This window comes from Anopheles arabiensis, chromosome 3 (assembly GCF_016920715.1).
Source record: "Anopheles arabiensis isolate DONGOLA chromosome 3, AaraD3, whole genome shotgun sequence".
Taxonomy (NCBI): Eukaryota; Metazoa; Arthropoda; class Insecta; order Diptera; family Culicidae; genus Anopheles; species Anopheles arabiensis.
This window is the reverse complement of record NC_053518.1, coordinates 62,794,022-62,813,800: the sequence shown is the minus strand read 5'-3', so window position 1 is coordinate 62,813,800 and position 19,779 is coordinate 62,794,022. Positions and strand designations below refer to the sequence as shown.

At 42.3% G+C, this 19,779-nt stretch overlaps 2 protein-coding genes across 7 annotated transcripts in view; one reads left to right on the top strand and one right to left on the bottom strand.

Moving 5' to 3' along the window:
- The window catches only part of LOC120900780 (reversion-inducing cysteine-rich protein with Kazal motifs), a 43,084-nt gene extending 26,818 nt beyond the window's left edge, over positions 1 to 16,266 (top strand). For all 6 annotated transcript variants that reach the window (XM_040308240.1, XM_040308235.1, XM_040308239.1 and 3 more), the window contains exons 3-7: positions 754 to 809; positions 9,811 to 10,291; positions 10,370 to 10,786; positions 12,871 to 13,980; positions 15,159 to 16,266. In XM_040308240.1, coding sequence (XP_040164174.1) covers positions 754 to 809; positions 9,811 to 10,291; positions 10,370 to 10,786; positions 12,871 to 13,980; positions 15,159 to 15,958 — 2,864 coding nt within the window. In that variant the 3' untranslated portion in view covers positions 15,959 to 16,266. The remainder of the gene's footprint in view (positions 1 to 753; positions 810 to 9,810; positions 10,292 to 10,369; positions 10,787 to 12,870; positions 13,981 to 15,158) is intronic.
- On the bottom strand, positions 8,263 to 9,715 carry LOC120900784. The gene is made up of 2 exons (XM_040308245.1): positions 9,125 to 9,715; positions 8,263 to 9,049 (listed from the first exon to the last, which is right to left on the bottom strand). Exons 1-2 carry the CDS (start codon positions 9,683 to 9,685, stop codon positions 8,861 to 8,863), a joined length of 750 nt encoding a protein of 249 aa, XP_040164179.1. The 5' UTR covers positions 9,686 to 9,715; the 3' UTR covers positions 8,263 to 8,860.
- Positions 16,267 to 19,779: the final 3,513 nt, after the last annotated feature.

Below are 19,779 nucleotides of genomic sequence, written 5' to 3'. Positions count from 1 at the left end.
CTGCGTGTCATAACATATGATAAAAAGAACAAAAACATTTAGAAATAGAATGCGAAATTGAACACAACACTTTTACCCCTCGTGTAGCCCTTGCTAACCTTTTCAAACACTGGGAAGAGTTGCTTTACTATAAGTTCAGCTTTGTTTAAACTAAATCCAACAATTGGACCAAACCAAATCCTTCAAAGCGGCTTTCAAACTCTCCAACACTCATTGCAGCTGCAGCAACCTTGCCCTAACCTGAATTACAACCAGGTGAGAAAAGTCCATAATCCCCATTCCAACACACGATGGGCTTTCGTGTTTCCCATTGTGCCGTCAACTTTTTGCAATCTTATAATTGATTCTGGGCTGGCACAGCTTGGTACCATTATGGGTAGGGCAGAGCTTAACATTTGCATAATAAATTTCACTCACCTTCTTCTTCTTCGTCGTCTTTCGGTGCCTTTGTGCGGTACCTTAAATCCGTCTGCTCGATTTAACACCAGCGCCGAGCCCACGCAAACTACGCCCGACCTGAAAAAGTGCACCAATCAAAATCGGTGGTAGAATGCAACGACTGGTTGTGGGGCTGGTGCTCTGCCGTACGCAGTTGAGGGGTTGGGGTTATGTACGCTGTCGCCTGCCGCGTTTAATTCATTATCCGTTCATCTGCGGATGTCATGTTGCTTTATCTTCACGGCGAGCGGTTCAAGCGCTTACCGATACGTACGGGCATGTATCTAATATTTCCTTTCCTCTTCTCCTTCACAGATGTGTTCCGATGTTGTGCCGAGGTTCAGGGCTCTTGCAAGGCGGCCTGCGAGAATGTAAGTATCAATCAACATCCCCCCATTCGAACGCACCTTACTTCCCGCTGAGCAACAGCACCCGATCGAAAGAAGAAAACAAATGTCTTACCTTGATCGCATCAAATGATCATGACGACGAGAGAGTACACGTGAAACACGCGATATGAGAACTGGTGGAGGTTATGATGGATCGACGGAGCAGCGTTATCGTAACTGCACGTGGAGCACCCTTCGATAAATGTCTTACTTAGCCACAGGTATTCCAAATCTTAGCCAAACCAATGAAGCCTGTGTTGCTTGGATGGTTGAGCATGTAACCATTTTCAGAAATGGTTGTTCTGACGTTTCACCCGTTCCCGTGTGTTTTTTGGTAGGGCCATTATCGCTGAAGAACCATCTGTCATTTTATTAATTTTCCAAATTCATATTCTATCCCGGTTTCTCATACCCCTCTAGACTGAAAGTTTCCTCTCCCTGTCTCCTGGGGCTCTCGACCCGGGTGCTATCCCAAAATTCAAATTAATGTGTGTGCGCCATGCTGCGTACTGGTAGCAAGTCTCAAATAAATTGAATAAGCAAGAAGAACCGAACAAATACAAGGCAAACAAAACGAAATTTTATTCATAAACTCCCTAAACGTGGGCCCCCTCTTTATTCGACACCAACGAATTTCTTCTTGGAAGTGAAATCATAAGAATAAGCAAGTATGATTTATTTCGCTGGTTGCTTTTGGGGTTTGGTCGCTGGTCCCACATACAGCCATACTGGTCTTCAGGGAGTTATGCTCAAGTTCTCGGTATTTGAAACTTCCTTCCTGGTGTTTGAAGCATTTTTGTTCTCGAAATGATCACATTGTGTTGCTGGTTTTTTCTTTCTTTTAATGTTTTATTTAATCCACGGGAGTCCTCTCTGTTCGATTATCTTGATCTGCGTGCCCTTCCTGAGTTGGCTCGATAAATGTCGGCTTCTCCCACCCATTCAGCCGTGGTTTGATGATCGAGAGCTCATCAGAACATTGAATGCCAAATTTTGGAACCTACCTTTGCTCATTTGAATATACGGCGGCAGTTGCGAACAGACAACCATCAGTGCTAATGTTTTAGGTGATAGCGTTTTTACGATTATCGGTTTTCGGTGCTGTTGCATTTGATAGGAATGTTTGTGCATTATTGGCTTATGATTGCAAGTTGATGGAATGTTATTAATGTGTATCAAAATAAATTACTGCTCTGACCTGTTCTTTGTAGATGATAACATTTAGCACAGCTTTGCATAAGCCAATCGTTTGGTACTTATTTTAACGGATATATAGCGAATATTCGATCCTCCCGTTTTCACTGTACGATTGTTTTACATTTACATTTTTCAACATACACCTGTTCTCATTTTCAAGTTCTGTTCCTGTTCTCATGAGTTCTCAAGTGAGAATAGGTGTAATTGTGAATCAAACTTATTTATACTTTTTTTCGTCATTGATGCCTTCTGTAATCTTAAAACTTCAACTCAAATTACACAACAATCGCCAAAAGTGCAATTAACAGAAAAAGAAGAAAATTTGAAGAAAATCTGAAATAAAAGGTAAAGTGAAAAAAAATGAGATTGATCAAGAGCTTAGAGCAGTGCTGCAAAATGTCACTGTCTATGTCGTATGCCAACCAGGCCGTCCTTACGAGAAATAAACAAAAAACTCAATGTCAGCGTCATTATGACATTCCTTTTTATACAATTTTGTTTGCGGAATATGCGTCACATCTTATCTAATCCTAACTTTCATATTGTTGTATTTTCTCAAGCGATGGTACCGGAGGAAATAGGCTTGTAGAATTTAGTGTCATTAGATTTTCTAGATACGATCGGCACCACAATTTAAAAAACGTATAATAAAGGTTCTTTTGGGAAATAAACCAGCTCGGATGATTAAAATATGACAAAATTTTCCATGAATGTATATGTATAAACTCAGTTTGAAAATACCCTGTGTTAGATGCACCACTGAACACAAACCAATATATGAGGTTAAATTTAATTAATACAGAAGGTAACAGTGTCATGCCATAATGTAAGATTGTTACTCAATTATATAACAAACCAATTCCAATGCCGCCTCCAGCAAATCTTAGCTGCAGCTTAGTTAGATAAACTTTATTGATGACGCATCAATGCACAAATAAAACAGCTGGATGAATTTTCTGTGTAAAGAAATATTTACCGGATTATACCTTATCTCGTGACGGCTAAAAAATTGACGACTTAAAGGCGTGATAAGCTACCGCTAACGATGGTCAATCGAATTTATTTCGTAAAAGACGGTCTCTCGCTCTCTCCCTGTTTGACTGTCGTGGAAACCTGTTGAAACACCACGGCCGAACTTCGTTTCACACCGAACCTTTAGTATACGAAACCGCTGTCGATCGGTGCACGGTTTGAAAAAATCGTCCACAATCTGGTTGAAGGTTTTTAATTCGGCTCTTTTTTTCGATCCCCTCGATGTCAGGCGAAATGCTTTGCGGTTACGATTTGTTGCCAGTTTGTTTTCAAGTTCATTCTAGCGTTCACCTTCAACGGTTTCCACGCGGAAGGACAAACAGAGAAAAACTACACACACACACAACAACAAGCAATCGTCGTCACACGATCAGCAATAAATTATGAGGCATATTTCTTGACCACTGATTCCTCACTGAATCTTCACCTCAAAAAGATGGGTGAAAAAGAGAGCTACAAATAGGTATAAATAAGGGAGAGAGAGGAGGAAAAGAAAAAGTATCTCTTCCATGCACCTTCGTCAAACGGCTGGAATGCTCATGAGATGACATTCACTCGATATTAAGATTCAGTTTTTGTGTTGCTTTGTTTTAATGACGATCGAATGAAATTTCTGATGGAACGTACTTCTGTCGTCATGTTGCTGCGGCACTACAAGCACACACACACACAGTGAGAGCTCCAATCGGTTTGTTTTTTTTTTTTGAATAATTTTGAATTTTTAATTAACCAACCTCCGAACGATTTCGCCGTTTTTTTGTTTTCGGGAAAGGGATCAGCTAAAGGTTGGCCACGGTTTGCCACAATTAGTTAAGCTGACACACAACAGACAAAACATCGGAGAGCGAGATATTTGATACCACGCTCCACCAAACAGGGTGGAATGCTAATGTAAAGTCAACAGGTTCTCGGTTCTCCGCCCAAGGACGTTCAGTCAACTTTACTGACGATTTCAAGTAAACGAAGATAACTGTAATTAATACACACGCAGCAGCTAATGATCCTGCCCGCTTGTATGTGTGTGTATGTTTTTGTTTTTCGTGCCGCCATCGACGACACGTTCTATTTAGAACTTTCACTTGCTTTGGTTTATTGCGAAGCCGCAGCAATGCCCACATTCACTTGCACTAGCAGCAAACACACGATACCCGGGATGTGAAGATTGATTCATTAGTGGAATCATGATCCGTTTCCTAATACTCCCGACACGCTGAACACGTTCGTCCGCTATATATGTCACCATCAACGTCCTCTGTCCCATCCCGAAGGACGATGCTGGCGTAAATTGACCACATCGCGCACGGGATGTGCATGTAGCGAATTCCTTCCAGACTGATGCGTAGGCTTTTGGGATGTGAAGTGAAAACGCACCCGATGACGGTTTAATGGTGCAGCTACCAATTAATTAACACATGGCTCTGTGGCCAGTGGCTCGGTCCGTCGGCTTGGCTAGCTGGTTGGTCCAATGAACGGAATGCAATTAGCCGTCGGGATGAAGCGTCTCCAAGCGAAAACCAGTTCAGCATTCGTTGGCACATATTCGGAGCGTTTTCATTATTTTTCTCCACGCCGGCCTCCGTTTCGCTGCAAAACGGCCGGTCAGTATATTATTACATTGAATTTACGATAATGTTTCTCACGATGGTGGGTTTTTAGCATACACATTTCATAGAAACGGTGGGTGTTGTTGTACTCTTTGCATATGAAATTAAGTCGGTGCTGTAATATGGATGACCGCGAAACATGAGAACGATCATCTGATCTCTTTCCTATAGTCGCCTGAGTCTGACTACCTTTGATAATAGTTGATAAAATCCATAGGTTTGGACCTGACTAACTTAAAATGAGCTATACTTGATTGCCGTGGTTTATGACATTTCGTTTAAAAACATCTGCAAATTTAATTCATTAATTTTAATCTTGAATTAATCTTGGATGTGACTAGTTTACATGGCATGTTCGCATGTGTTTTATAGGTCATTGTTACCTTGTTGGCTTTATCTTCAAAAATACTTTCAAACATAATGTTTGAAAAACTATGTTTCAAGATATGAAAATCGCTAAGCATGTTGGTTTAGACCTAACTGTTCTTGAATAAGCATGTTTAAAAATTCTTGTTTTTGCAATCTGCTCTTCTATCAGTAAACCTATACCTAACGCTTATGGTTTCCGTTGTTGCGAAAATAACAAAAAAGGCAACCTCGTACCTGGCATTCACGCATGATGTTAATATTTGGAAGAAAAACACCTAGAATGACCCTTTTTGTCAGCTAATAGATTGCATAATATTTAACAAACGTGAATAAAATATGACTCCCATTCGCTCCATGCATGCCATAATGTTATGTGAGAAACATGTTTATCCAGTTTTTGCCTAGTACTACCATGGCTTTTCTCACGGTACATTTGATAAATCTACGGTGTCAATGTACTCCAGGGCACAAAAAAAACCCTCGAATTGAAAGGAATCTCTTATAGAGTGGAAAGAGTAGTCCATTATTAACTAAATTGTGACCCAAATGAAAAACAGTTATGTCTTTTTCCTTTCAACTTGTAAAAATGCATGTAGCCTGCAAAAATCAAATTTTATTTGAAATTTCAATTCTAATAAAATTCAAATTCAATTCAATTTCAATAAAATTCAATTTTATTTTTAAATCCAAATTCTGTAATTATACTTCACACAGATCATTTTGTGCTCGTCATCTAATGTTTTGGATTTACTACCACTTTCTATCCTTAACTTATTTAAGAGCAAATTTTCAAACAATACTGTGCTAAAACAGATGTTTGTATCATTTATGGCAATTTTTTCTGCTTTAAAAGACGTTTTTAGACAATCAAATTACGAAATACAGATAATTCCAAATAAGCTGGTCAAAAACAGGTGCGGTAGAGTAAACTTCCCATCACATAAAGCTCACTTCCCTCAAGAAACAGTCAAGAAAGTTTCCCAAAGTTATTGTGATTGTGGAGGACATTTCGGTTTTTGTATTAGTCAAGTTGATTCTTGGGCGTTTTTCAGTTTGTATGACTTTAAAATCTCAGATACATCGAGCGATTATAAGTATCGCCCAATTCAAGCCCCGAATAGACCGTGACCCCATACGTAGGACTGACTATTCTGCTATATCAATCAATCAATAAGTCTGTAAAAGCCATGCCCACGAGTGTGTGGGACAGGCAAGCCTTGACTGACATCGGTTGTTGAGCCAAAGAAGACGAAGAAGAGGATTATTCTAATGTATAATTATGAAATACTAAATATACGTAAAACCCATAATTAATTTAAACAAACAAATAAGCCAAATTAATTTATACGCGTAGACACGTCGAGAAAAATTCTGCCAATATGATAAGTTTGTAATAATAAATAGAATAATAAATGGAATAAACACAGCATAGAGTCTTTTAGTAATACATCGGAGATTTGAACTAACCCAAAATTAAAATAGAGCACAATTATATAAAATACCATTTGCTTAAAAGTTTTCAAATTCTACGACAACAACAGACTTCCAACAACAACAGAAAATGAACGCACTATGTCAATACTGGAGCCTCGCCACGATTATTACCGAGCGCAAAGTAAAACTGAACGATCAGCAATCAACGCATATTCCACATGCAAAAATAAACCCTACATCTCTCAACCTGTGCAAACCCTTTTACGCTGTTGACCGAGCCGAGCGTTTCATGCCTCGCTTATTTATGTTCCATCCGTTGCGCTTTTTACCCTCCGCACCACCGATCGGTACGATCACGTCCAATGCCTTCGGTGCACGTTGTCACCACATCTGCGCAGAGCTCCGGTCACCATCGGGAAGGTGAAAATGGTAAAAAGTGTCCACCCAGCGGTGCAATTACTGTTTGCCTACGGCAAATCGATAAATCAATCCTTCCGCGCGAACCCTCACGCCCAGCTTTTCTCTTTGCTTGGAGGCGAGTTGGATCAGGTGCGTCTAGGGTTCGGACGAAAAACCACCACCTCTCACATCGTTATCGCCATTCGCTAGTTAAAGATCGCGTTCTAGACACTATGTCCCGCATCGTATCATTCATCAGCCCTGTTCCGCTGCTCTTGTTGCTCTCGCTGGACACACTACGCGGTGACCCGTTTGTTGCGCTGCGTACATCCACCACCAATCGGACGCTGCTCTGCTGGGCCATAAAACTGTCCCCGACGGCGTACGTAACCGATGCGGAGTGTGTCCGGTCCCATCGAAAGCACCAAATTGTGATGATTTATGGTGACATTGCACCGAACCGGACCGTACAGAAGCGCTTGGGTCGAAAGGTGGCTGGCTTGCGGCAACCGGCCTGTCGCTATCGGGTGCCTTCGCTGGTGCTGGTCGGTGCCCCGGACGACAGCGAGCGATCCGTGCTGAATCGAACGGTACGAAACTTTATCGCATCCTACGGTATGGTGCAAAGCGAGCAACAACAAGCGACCTGCCGGGAGTGTCGAGTGCTGGCAATACGACGAAACCTTCCCTGTCCGGTCACACCCGGCACGATGGCCGTGGTGTACAGCGACTGTCTTAAGCAGGTGGCGTATGCATTCCTAGTGTACAGACTGTACAGAAAGTAAGCACCGCAACGTCTTCTATCTCTCACGCATCGCACTAGCTGGACGCCATCGAGATCGAACACGCTGCCAAGGTTACGTCGCAGTGGGACACTTGGGCCTGGACGTTACGGCGAAAGCTCAAAGCAACACTGTACACCGATCTGGAACGGATGGGCCGGGCGCGGATGGAGATGACCTTGACTGAATTATTTTATTCACTCTATTGAAACAGCTTGCAGGTGAAATAGTTCTTTTCACGGAGATACTCCTGATCAGGGATGCACAACCGGTAAAATCTACTGTTTCTTCGCCCGCTAATGTTTGATAATTCGAAAGCTCTTTCAATTTTAGAATACAAATTTTCAACCACGATGATTCAACCACGCTAATTTTAAATTGTTTCCTTGTAGTATACACTAATTGTCCTTGATTTAGCAGAATTTATGATTTGGCATATTTATTTATTAATTTATATGTTTACAATTTATATCACTACAGTGAGCCGTAGATTATTATATAAAAGATTATTTTATCACTTAAACTTCTAAACTTCCATAATGTTATGCGTTTTTAAACGTGAATATGTAATGAATATAGCTTATAATAATGTAAAAGCTAGTAACTAATTCTAATAAGTCACTTTTAGCTTATTTTATTCATATCTGTTGAATGGTATTCCTGGTATTCCAACAAGTGTGACGTTTTTTATGAATATTAATATCTTTGATATTGAGCATGAGAGATAGAGAGAAATAAAGTTTTGACAAAAACCGTACCGAAACATTAATTGAACGAACTTACTAGTGAGGAACTATTGATGGATAGATTTCATTTTTTCCCCGAAGTCGGATTGATCCGAGTCCAGGCAGGCTCGGAGTTAGATTCGGAGTTACTTCTGATTTTACGAGCGGGGATAGAGGGGAGGTCCAGATCTGGACTCGATCGGACTCGGTTGGAGTTGTGGAGTTTAATCCGGTTTTGGCCCAGAACCGTCTTCAGTTTTTCAGATCCAGAGTCGGAGTACATCGATGATTCCACTCCAGATTATCCAACACCCCTAGGAACCAACACTAGAATGCTTACAATCATAATTTTATGTTCATCGAAGGTCATTTTATCTACCGTTATGATACAAATTACGGATAGCTTCAAACTCAAATTTAACAACTGTTGCCTACTGCACTATCGTTTTTCTTGCCCTCATCTTACAATTTTACTATAGCTGCGCGGTTCCTTATATTGAAATGGTTGCCGACCCCTGATCTACAACACTGTTATCGGTGTAGAAGGATTGCCTCGTCTTCTCCAGAAACAGTTTATAGTAACGTATGCTTTCTGCGACAAAGCTACCAGTGGCGAATCCATAAGACAAAATGCCCACCAGCTCACTGTTCTCGTTGAATATAGCGGCCCCTGGAAGACCCTGTTGTATCAAGCGAAAGACATTCAAAACATGTTACAAAGTTTTCCATTATGGAGTTATTTTTGCTGAACCTACCTCAATTGTTTGCAACTTTTCGATGTCTTTTCCTACTGGCTTGAGACATATCTGTCGCCCACAATCAAACACTGCGTATTCTTTTTGACATACCCTGCACTTTTGCAGCTTCATGCGAACGTTCACTTTCTGTAGAGACTTATCAACTCCTACAAGTGCTAGATAATCTACATTTTTCACATCACTCATTAAGGTATTTCGTGTCGACGATCGATGAATGCCTCCACACTTCACTTCCATTAGTCCTATATTGTGACTCAGAAAAGTGTACTTCGGATGTAGCTCATAACTAGTTACATCACACTGTGTCTTTGGAGGAACCATTCGAGAGTCTTTTGTACTGGTCAACTGCAATTCCGATGGCTTACTTGAGACTAAACAAGCAGCAGATGTAACGAACAATTCACTCGCAATCTCAACAGCATTGCACACATGTTGTCCATACTTTTGAATGGAATTGACACTAGGCAATGCCGCTGCGAATGTTAAACGATCCTCACTTAAACCTGTCGACAGCAGGCAGACAGCTAACAGGATCAACCTACACGCTGGGCAGAACATTGCTCGACCTCTTAACTTCCGGCTCTGCAACTGGAACTGTTGCGTGGGCTACTAATCGCGACTGCATTTATAGCGTTACCGCTGCTAACCTATCTGTGTGTTTTCTTTCTCTCTTTTCCCCGCAGCTATCGCTGGCACGCATCGCCTCCGAACCAGGCTCCCGGGAGGCCAAGCTGCTGGACGTGCGCAAGTACTGCCCCCGGCAGCAGGTCCCCTTCTGGCAGTGCATGAACGAAACGATGGCAGCGGTCCAGCGGGGAGCCAGCTGGCCGGGGCGCATCTGCTGTCCGCTGGCGATGTCCCTCAGGTGTCAGCACGTGTGCGCTACGGGGTCATCGCAGGACGATCTACGGACGGGCTGTCGGGCGAGTGATGAACAGCAGCTGTACGGCTGCCTCAAGCGCCAGGAGGACGGCCATCGGTGCTGCAGCAGTGCCCGCACCGCCGAATGTCTTGACGCGTGCGGACAAGTGTTCCAGCGCTACCAGACCCCTTCGAAGGCGTTGCGCGAACGGGTACTGACGGGTTGTCGCACCAACAACAGTAACGTGATGCAGTGCATCAAGGGATTCATCGATGTGACCTTCAACCGGAACCTGAAGCGATGTAAGTTACCGCAAGCGTACGTAACCTTCAATCGATCTTATCCTTTCCCTCTCTCTCCCATACTCCCTGTCACACCAGATGTGCCGTGCTGTGATGCATCGCCAGAACCAAAGTGTCGCCGGGTCTGTCACGAGACACTCACTGCCGGCGGTTCCGACACCGACCCGTACACGGTGGAGGAAATGATCGATCTGCTGCAGCACCGGGGCGGATGTGGCGCACTGATGCCAACGCTGCCGCTGTGGAAATGTTTCCTGGAGGCCGACAAGCAACGGTCCGCCGGTCAACAGGCCAACTCGAACGAGGTGTCACGTATCAACCAGATCGGTATGGATTCGGCCAAGCAGCACTGCTGTCTGAAGGCCGAATCGGTCCGATGTCGGCGCCTCTGCTCGACAACCTACGCGAACGAGTGGACGACGAATTTGGTTGACTTTGAGCAGGAATGTTTGGCGGCACCGGAAGAACACGCCCTTCGGCAGTGCATCGACGAAGGTAAGGTGTGCGAATGGTCACCCGATACGGTGCGGCCTCGTTGCGCCGCCGTACACTGACCCGGGGGACGTTCCCCCGGGTCCCAGGGGCCCCAGGGCCCATATCTGTGCATGTGTGTGTGCGTGTCGTGATGCGTTAAGCTCATTCACTATTCGTTACACGTTGCAGCGGCGCCATGCGGGAAAGAATTGTTTGTTTCTTTGTGTATTTTTTGCTTGTCCCATTTACTTTTTTTGTTTTCTTGTTCATGTTTACATTCCTTTTTACTTTGTCTTGTCAATGGAAATAATATACACTAATGCATGAAAGCAAACCACATGAAAAGTTGTGTTTTATTTCTAGCCATATTAACTGCATGCTTACGTAAGCTATTAAGAAATTTGTGAGTTAAGATATTAATGGGCAATTATCCATGAAAACTCCAAAGATGTTTAGTCATGAGAGTGCAATATTTACACCTTTCAATTATTTATAAAGATTCACAGATTGACAGGGACTTTCAGATCTTCACATGGAACAGAGAAGAAGCCTGGAATCGATGCTCGGGCTGTTCGGAATGACTGAATTCTATGACAAAATTTTATGGTGTAACGACTTATTGTGCTTCGCAATAGTGGTGGGTCAAACGATTCAACGATTTCGGATGGGGTATTCAACATACCTTGACCCACCCTGACCCGAACTCGCTGCACGAACGGGTCAGAGTCGCCTATTCTTTCTTGAACCTACTAGAATCGTTGCACCTACTGAACCTACTTGTACCTTTCGGATCGGCCCGATCGACTCCGAGTCGCTTACGGATGTTTCCGACCCGATAGGTTCGATCCGATCATCAATATACTTCGGATAGTTAGCTCTTGCTGGGGGAAGACGGGTCGTGAAAGGATTCGTTCCGTCAAGCCTTTTCCAGAAGCCAACGAATCTATAGAATAAACAATCCTTTTTGTGCGCTTCCGACAGCACATTTTCTGCTAGTTTGCTCCAATCGTTGCATCAATGACTGAGAAATCGAAACAAAACCCGATGCAACTCGGCATTAGAACCAATCGAACCTCCATACATCCTCTACAGAAGTAGCTCTTTTGAATTATATAACTAAACTGTGGTTTGGCGATGCTACCGAGACAGTGACTGGTGTTAATGAGTGATTTTTATTTTTATTCAATGTTACGATTTTAATACTGGACCGATGGTTTGATTCCAATCAAGACTCTTCTTCTTGTACCTAGGTCTGTGTCTATCCAGTTGTGTGCTAGTAACATGTCTGAGAAAAGTGTGGAACAATTCTTCTACCGTGTTTCTTCTTCGGTTGATAAGTGCAGTTTGGGTTAGTTTAGGTCCTCGTTTGACCTTTGTACCTGACCGTATGCTAATAATCCAGTGGTCTTGCACCCGTTTCGAGGAGAGAAACAATAAAGAAATTTAGCAAGTGGATCAAGTGTGCACATTCGAAGACGATCAGGAAAGAAGAAGGTCCTCTGCCTTCGGAATTCAGGCCTTAAATTCAAATCAAAACGTCTCATTAGTCTTCAAACATTATATTGCACTAATGGTTGAAGAATTAAACCCATAAACAAAGACTACTCATATATTGCTCTTGCTAGAATTCTTTCCCAGAGCGATTACTAGCTTAATAATTAGCTAATAATAGAGATTAGAATTGGTAGCTTATGCTTCACAAACATCATTCGAGAAAGTGCATCTGACCAATTTTGAATTAATGGAGCATGTAGGAAGAGATCCCATTTTTCTCCTAACCATTCATCAAAAGTCTTTCAACAGACATTAAAATTATAATGATACTTATACTACTCAGTTCAACCATTATTAATCGAAAATGTAGGAACAAAATTAAATCAAATAAAATAAAATAATAAAATAAATAAAATTACATTGTTACTAAAATCAAAAAACAAAAATCAAAAATATTTATGTACCACTATTACGAACCAATTGCGAATTGCAAAATTGCTAAGCATGTCTCGCATGAATCTCCCCTCCCTCTCTTCAACCAATCAACCTTACACCCTCCCCCCAAAAAAAACCCACGTGTCCACATATGTGCTTCGCTTCTCCCGTTGCAGTCGACGAACCGTGCGAGCTGGGCTGCGATGGGCTGTCGTTCTGCAGCAACTTCAACAACCGGCCAACGGAGCTGTTCCGCAGCTGCCGGCAGCAGTCGGACATGGCCGCCCGGAGCGACGTGCAGCAGTGGCGCCAGCAGGGCTTCCTTCCCTTCCCAGGCAACGTGCTGCTGCCGATGCGCAACGAGACCGAGTGTTCGTACGAGATCTGGAAGTCGATCGCCTGCACGCTGCAGATCAAACCGTGCACCAAGGGCTACCACACGAACCACATCTGCCGGCAGGACTGCTACGAGGTGCTGCGGAACTGCGTCGACTGGGAGCGAATACCGGGCGGCCATACGGTGTCGTCGCTCTGCCAGCAGCTCGCACCCCAGAACAACTCTCTGCCCTGCATCTCGATGGGACGGTTCCAGCCGCACGGTTTTGGGGCGGCCGGAATGGACGCGGACCGCGAGCGCATCATAGCGGACGTATCGCTCGTGTCACCATGCAAGGGTAATCCTTGTAATGCGACACAGATCTGTGTTGCCAATCGCGATGGTACATTTGGTTATCGCTGCGTTAACGGATGTCCACTGGGGGAGGCTTCGTCGTACCTTGTGCCGGTCGGAGCGTTCGTGCGTATTCCGGTGTCGGTCACGCAGAAAGGTTGCCTTAAAGTGTGCCGCTGTGGTGAGTCGGGTCGGATTGAAAAGTGTCAACCACTGCCGTGTATTAGCTACGATTCTTGTACGCTGGCGGGGAAGCGGTTCGCGCATCTGACGCACTTCTACGTCGAGTGCAACGTGTGCAGTTGTTTCGCGGAGGAGATTACTTGCACCAAGCGACAGTGTCATGTGCCAGGGCTGACGGTCGATCGGTCGTTCACCAGCTTGCCGTGCAACTGTCCGGCGCACTATGTGCCGGTGTGTGGACGCAACGGCAACACGTACCCGTCGGCCTGTGTTGCCAAGTGTGCCGGCATACAGGAGGGTGACATCGAGTTTGGACCGTGCCGGGCGCGAAACCCGTGCGATCAGATCGACTGTGGGCCGCTGTCCGTGTGTCTGCCCGACTGGAACGTGTGCCTGTCCGGAATGCATAAACCCTGCCCGCAGTATCGATGTGGTAAGTGGGGAATTACTTGTGTACTAGTGTTTAGAGGTAGTGTGAATGTGAAAAAATGTGTTTTTAGTAATACTTTCTACACAACAAGCATAAATTTGATTCCTGGTGCATCTGATGGATGAATATGTTAATTCAAATTAATCTCTTTTAATACTCTTCATTAATATTTTCCTATCTTCAGAGAATTAGTAGCCTAAAATTATCGACGAACGACAAAAAAAAGATTATAGGCATCATCCATTAATTACGCAACGCATTTTATTATACAGGTTTTTCCCGAGTTACGCGAATAATGCGTTAAACAGACATTCGCGTAGCTCGGATTTCGCGTGAGTTGAATATCACGTTTTACAACCAAAATATGTTTAATAATGATTCTTGGTTGCATTACGTTCATTTATGTAATTAATTATTTATTTAATGCAATTCGTGTAGAAAATTAGGTTATTTCTGTCTTTTTAGAGATTTTTTTTAAATTGCAATTTATTTTTCATTTGATGGAAGCAAATTAATTTTTCAATTCATGGATACCGATTTGACATCTGAACTGTCAAAAATAAAAATTCTCGTAACTCGAGTGTCGTGGAACTCGGAGAAAGACTGCAATATTAACCCATATCCTTTCGAATTCAGTCTGGTATTAAAGAAAATGAGATTAAGCTTAAAGCAGTGTAGTGTTGGTAAAATCGGGATTCAGAGGATTCGAAGACTCATTCAACAAAAAGATTTATGACTGATCGTATCTCATTTGACGAATTCGACTTGCATTCGGAGAATTGCATTTGTGGGTTCGATTGGGATTCGGATTGGCGGTTTGAGCTGGATTCAAATAAATTTCGATCAAAATTTCTGTGAGAAGAGATTGGAGGATCCAATGATGGCCAATTGGGTTTTAGGCACAATTCGATTACACTGCACAACAGTTTTAGTGTTACGTAATTAATGGATGGCACCTTGAGAGGATGGATGGCACCTAAAATGGATAGGATCAGTTTGACCATTTAATTACCCTTCATTTGTGCGTAAATACTTATTTTTGAGAACTTCTGTTACAGAAGTATTATTGAAAAACTCAACATTTCTTTCTCACTTTCACTCAACCTGTATACGTACCTTAAAACAGAATCGATCGTACAACTAACATCCTCCCCTCTCAACAACTCAATCTCTTCTTCCAGTCAATCTTACCTCCACGAACTGCTCCACCATCACCGACATCCGTGACACGAGCCTGGGCTACCATGCGAACCTCTGCAGCATGGCATTCGAACGAGCCTCGTACGCGTACCAGGAGAAGTACCGCAAGGTCTGCGAAACCTCGCGCCGCCGTAGTCAGGTGTGCGGCGTGAACGGTGTCACCTATCGGAGCGAATGTGAAGCGTGGAGCGATTACTCCACCGTCGACTACAACGGACCGTGCCAGGAGGTGGGCCTGATCAGCCCTACGCTCGATGCCCGCTGCTCGTCGATCAAGTGTCCGCGGCGAAAGCTGACGAACTGTAATCCGGTGCTGCCGCCCGGTGCCTGCTGTCCGGTGTGCGGCACCGCCCTGCGCATCGTGTACTCGCGCAAACAGATCGATCGTGGCCTCTACGCACTGAAGGGTCAGTCGACGGAGTATCTTACGCTCAAGTCGATCTTACGCTCCCTGGAAGCGCTCCTGCAGACGGTCGAATGTCGGCTGAGTGGTCAGCTAACGTTCGAGAACGATCTGTATGTGGTGCTGGAAACGTTGAGCCGAAATCCGTCCCGCCTGCAGACAGAAATTTGTGCGCGGGAAGCGGAACGGCTCGTGACACTGGTGCGCACGCAGAGCCATCGGATCACGAGCGAGCTGAACCTGAGCGCACTAACGGTGGCGACACTGGTGACCGAACCGAGCGGTGCCAGTCGCTTGTACAGTAGGTTAATGGCAGGTTTAGTTGTAACGATAGTAAGCTATCTGGTCGGTGCCACATCATGGCAGTCGCGACTGTGAGTTTAGTGAATTCGCACGTGCCAAACTAGGGTGTAGGGATGGGAGGGAAATCAGGGATGGAACACACCAAAAGCGTTTGGTTCCATCACTGAAAAAGCCACCAAACTGTGATGCTAGTTCGTAGGTAGCGTAGGAGTACGGGAGCTAGACGGGGGACGTTAGCATTATGACCGGTTGATTCGTTCGTCGTTCGCCAAAGCAAAAAACAGCAAGCAGCAATCATTGTCTAGTCTAAGCTTAGCAGAATTCATCACTCGTTTGTAAGGAACGATGCCGCAACGCCATATAATTTAAAGATACTTTCCTAATGCTGGGTTTACAATCATTTGGTGATATATCCGAAGATTTGTGGAAATGTTTTTGTTTTTTCTGATAATAGCATCAAAAGTAAGTACACTTTTAATGTGGTAAGTAAATATCTACTTAAATCTATGCAACAAACAATTGCTGCATTTACGCAAATATCATATTGCGTATAACAGGGCTCGGCAAACTTCTTAAGATAATGGGCAAGAATTAAGCAATTGAAAAGCCTACAGGTCAGATATTTCAATGATGCCTTCTTATTCTGATAGACTGTTTTGCATTTGAAAAATGATGAAATTTGAGAAATTTATCAAACTTCTAGATTTTCAAAAAGTTGTGCTATTGCTAACAGTTCTGTTTTTCAATGATTTATTTTCAATTAAAATTTAAATTATGCTCATAGCAGGTGAAGTGGTTCGGTGCGTTTTGTATAACTACACTGTGTTTCATAATGATATACTCACCCAGTTTTTGCCCATTTTGATCGGAAGTATAGGAACCAGGAGCCTCACCAAGTACATGAGTATCGTAACATTTTTAAACAAAAAATCTCTGTAGACTGCACGCACAAATATTTTCAATAGATTTATTAAAAATCTCGCAGGCCTTTACAATTGAATTAATCATTGGATCGGTAAAGTTTCAATTAACACTTATTCCACAATACAAGTTGTTTTTAAAAGCACATATTGCCAATTTGGCCGGTCTGGTGATACAGTCGTCAACTCGTACGGCTCAACAACATGCCCGTCATAGGTTTAAACCTCAAATGGACCATGCCCCCATACGCAGTACTTGACAATCCTGCTATGAGGTAAATCAATAAGTCACTGAAAGCCAATCCCAATAGTGATACAGGTCGACCTTGACCGACAGCGGTTGTAGTTGTGCCAAAAAAGAAGAAAAAGAAGAATGTTAAATTTATGTTGCTTGACACCCACACTTATTTATTACACACAATATTTCTTAATATCTAGAATATTTCATACATTTTGTGTATTTTTTCCAAAATATTGTTCAAATGCAAAAACGTGACTTTTTTCTTCTTAAAATTTCTCTGATACACGAGGATTAACGAAAATCGTCAAAAATAGTTGATGCTATGATTATAAAATGCATTGTATCAGAAATTAAATTAAAAACTCAAAAACTTTAATAAAAAAAAAACTTAAATTGTATCTTTACTTATAAATCATTTTTTTATTTGCTTTTATTTGTCAAACTAATATGCACTGCATGTTCAAAAGGATAATTTAAAAAAATCAGGTTTCAGTTGTAACTTTTTTCAAATATTTTCATATTTCACCAAATCAGACAAGGCACGTTCAGAATTAACGGCAATAGATATCCTAGGGGAAGGTAGGTAAAGACGGACACGTTAAGGGAAATGGTAAAAATCTAGGGCTATATAAGTGCAACGACCATGAATATGTGCATATATTATCTTACACTGATGTTTTATCAGAAAATGTGTTGAAACTTTTAAGTTTCCATCGATTTTTGCGTATTTTTCATGAATGAAAAACATGATTTTTTTTCGTGCGGTTTTGAAATGTTCGGGTAAGACGGACACCTGATATGAGAAAGTTGGACACCATGAAGGATAAGATGGACACCTGTAGAAAACGTTGGAAAGTGAAGAGTTTTACAGTATTTTAACAAATTCTATCGCTTTCCACGTCCTGGTACGTTTATAAACCAATTTTTGGCCTATTGCAACGACGATTCATTCAGCTGTGGTTTTAGAAATTGTAAGCACCGCTTCTAATATATCGTAGAATGCAGAATCTAAAGCATTATTGAAATATCGCGCACTTACAGCTGACGTTGCTCCAGCTTACAGAACAACAGTCTAGAACTGCCTTTAAGGAAATTACTACGCGAAAAGACCACGACCCCAGTAATTTTTGAGGGACTTGTTAATAGTTTAATCCATTTTCCACCATTTCAAAATTCAACATTTGATGTTTGTAATCCCATAGAATTTCTCATCTATTCCTGAAAAATGTCGTATCAATGCATCATCTTTTTATTGTTTAAAGTTGTCCAAGTCGTGACAAGATATTGGATTTCGTGAAGCGCCTCATCAGCTTCGAGCGTGTAATAGCATAAGGGGCGTCCATAAATTACGTAACGCTCAAAGGGGGGGGGGAAGGGGGTTCCCTGTAGCGTTACGGTTTGTTACATAGGGGAGAGGGGGGGTTCACATTCTGTTACGTAACGTAATACAATCTTATCACTGGTCACTGACAAATGATCGCCCACCTGGGTAAGTTTTGCAGTTTTATTTCTTTATATCTTTTGATAGGGAATACGAACTTGACATTTATAAAATACCAAAACAGAGGTTTGACAGAAAATTGCCATGAAAAAATCCACCGTGTAATACAGGTTTAAGAGCCGTGTGTTTCAGGTAAAGACTGTAGTTTTCAATCTTACCGTCAACAAAATTCAAACAATTACATGTCATTCTACGCTAAACGCATCGACCTGTATATTATTGTTGGTAAACAACAGTCGTGCGGTGCTGTCAAATATAAAAATATAAAGCAATCAAAAATAAAAATATATAGGGTTTCTCAAGCCAGCTCAACATCGTAACACTATTTTTCGAACACGTTAAACGATTGTCAACATCGTACATACAATTTGAATCCGTAAACTGTTTTCGATTTGGTAACACTAGGTTTTGGACCCGTAAAATCCCAACTCGAATCTGGAAAATGTATAATGGGTGACAAGACAGCCAACATACATTTTCCAGATTTGAGTTGGGATTTTACGGGTCCAAAACCTAGTGTTACCAAATCGAAAACAGTTTACGGATTCAAATTGTATGTACGATGTTGACAATCGTTTACCCTATTCGAAAAATAGTGTTACGATGTTGAGCTGGCTTGAAAACCCTGTAAACCCATATTTTTTTGTATTTGTTGATGCAAAACCAAATTAAGGGGGGGTGTTCGATCATGCGTTACATAATTTTGGAAGGGGGGGTCTCCTCCAACGTTACGTTTTGTTACGATAGGGGGGAGGGGGTCAAAAATCCCAATTTCAGCGTTACGTAATTTATGGACGGCCCCTAACGAATGGCTACTATTTTGACCGGTGTTTCATTTCTCGATTATTTAAATACTTTCTCTAGTTACTGATTGATTTATAGCACCGGAATAGCCTTATTTAAGGTATTTGAAGAAATATATTCATCACCAATTGATATAAGAAGAAAAAAAAATCAATAAATTTGGTGTCCATCTTTCCCTACAACAAGGTGTCGGTCTTTCCCGCTTTGGTTTCAGAATGTTTAAACCACAATACCAAACAATATTTTGAATAGTTTTTATCCCCGTTCTTTCGCCAGTTTTTTCATTAATGATCACGACAACCCATTCATGAAATAAAATTTCCGGAAATATAAACAATACAAGTTGTAGAGCTTAAGATCCGTAGTAGTCAAATTAGATCCACAAGGATGCTCATGATTGAAAGTTTATTTTGTTCGCTGATTTAACCAA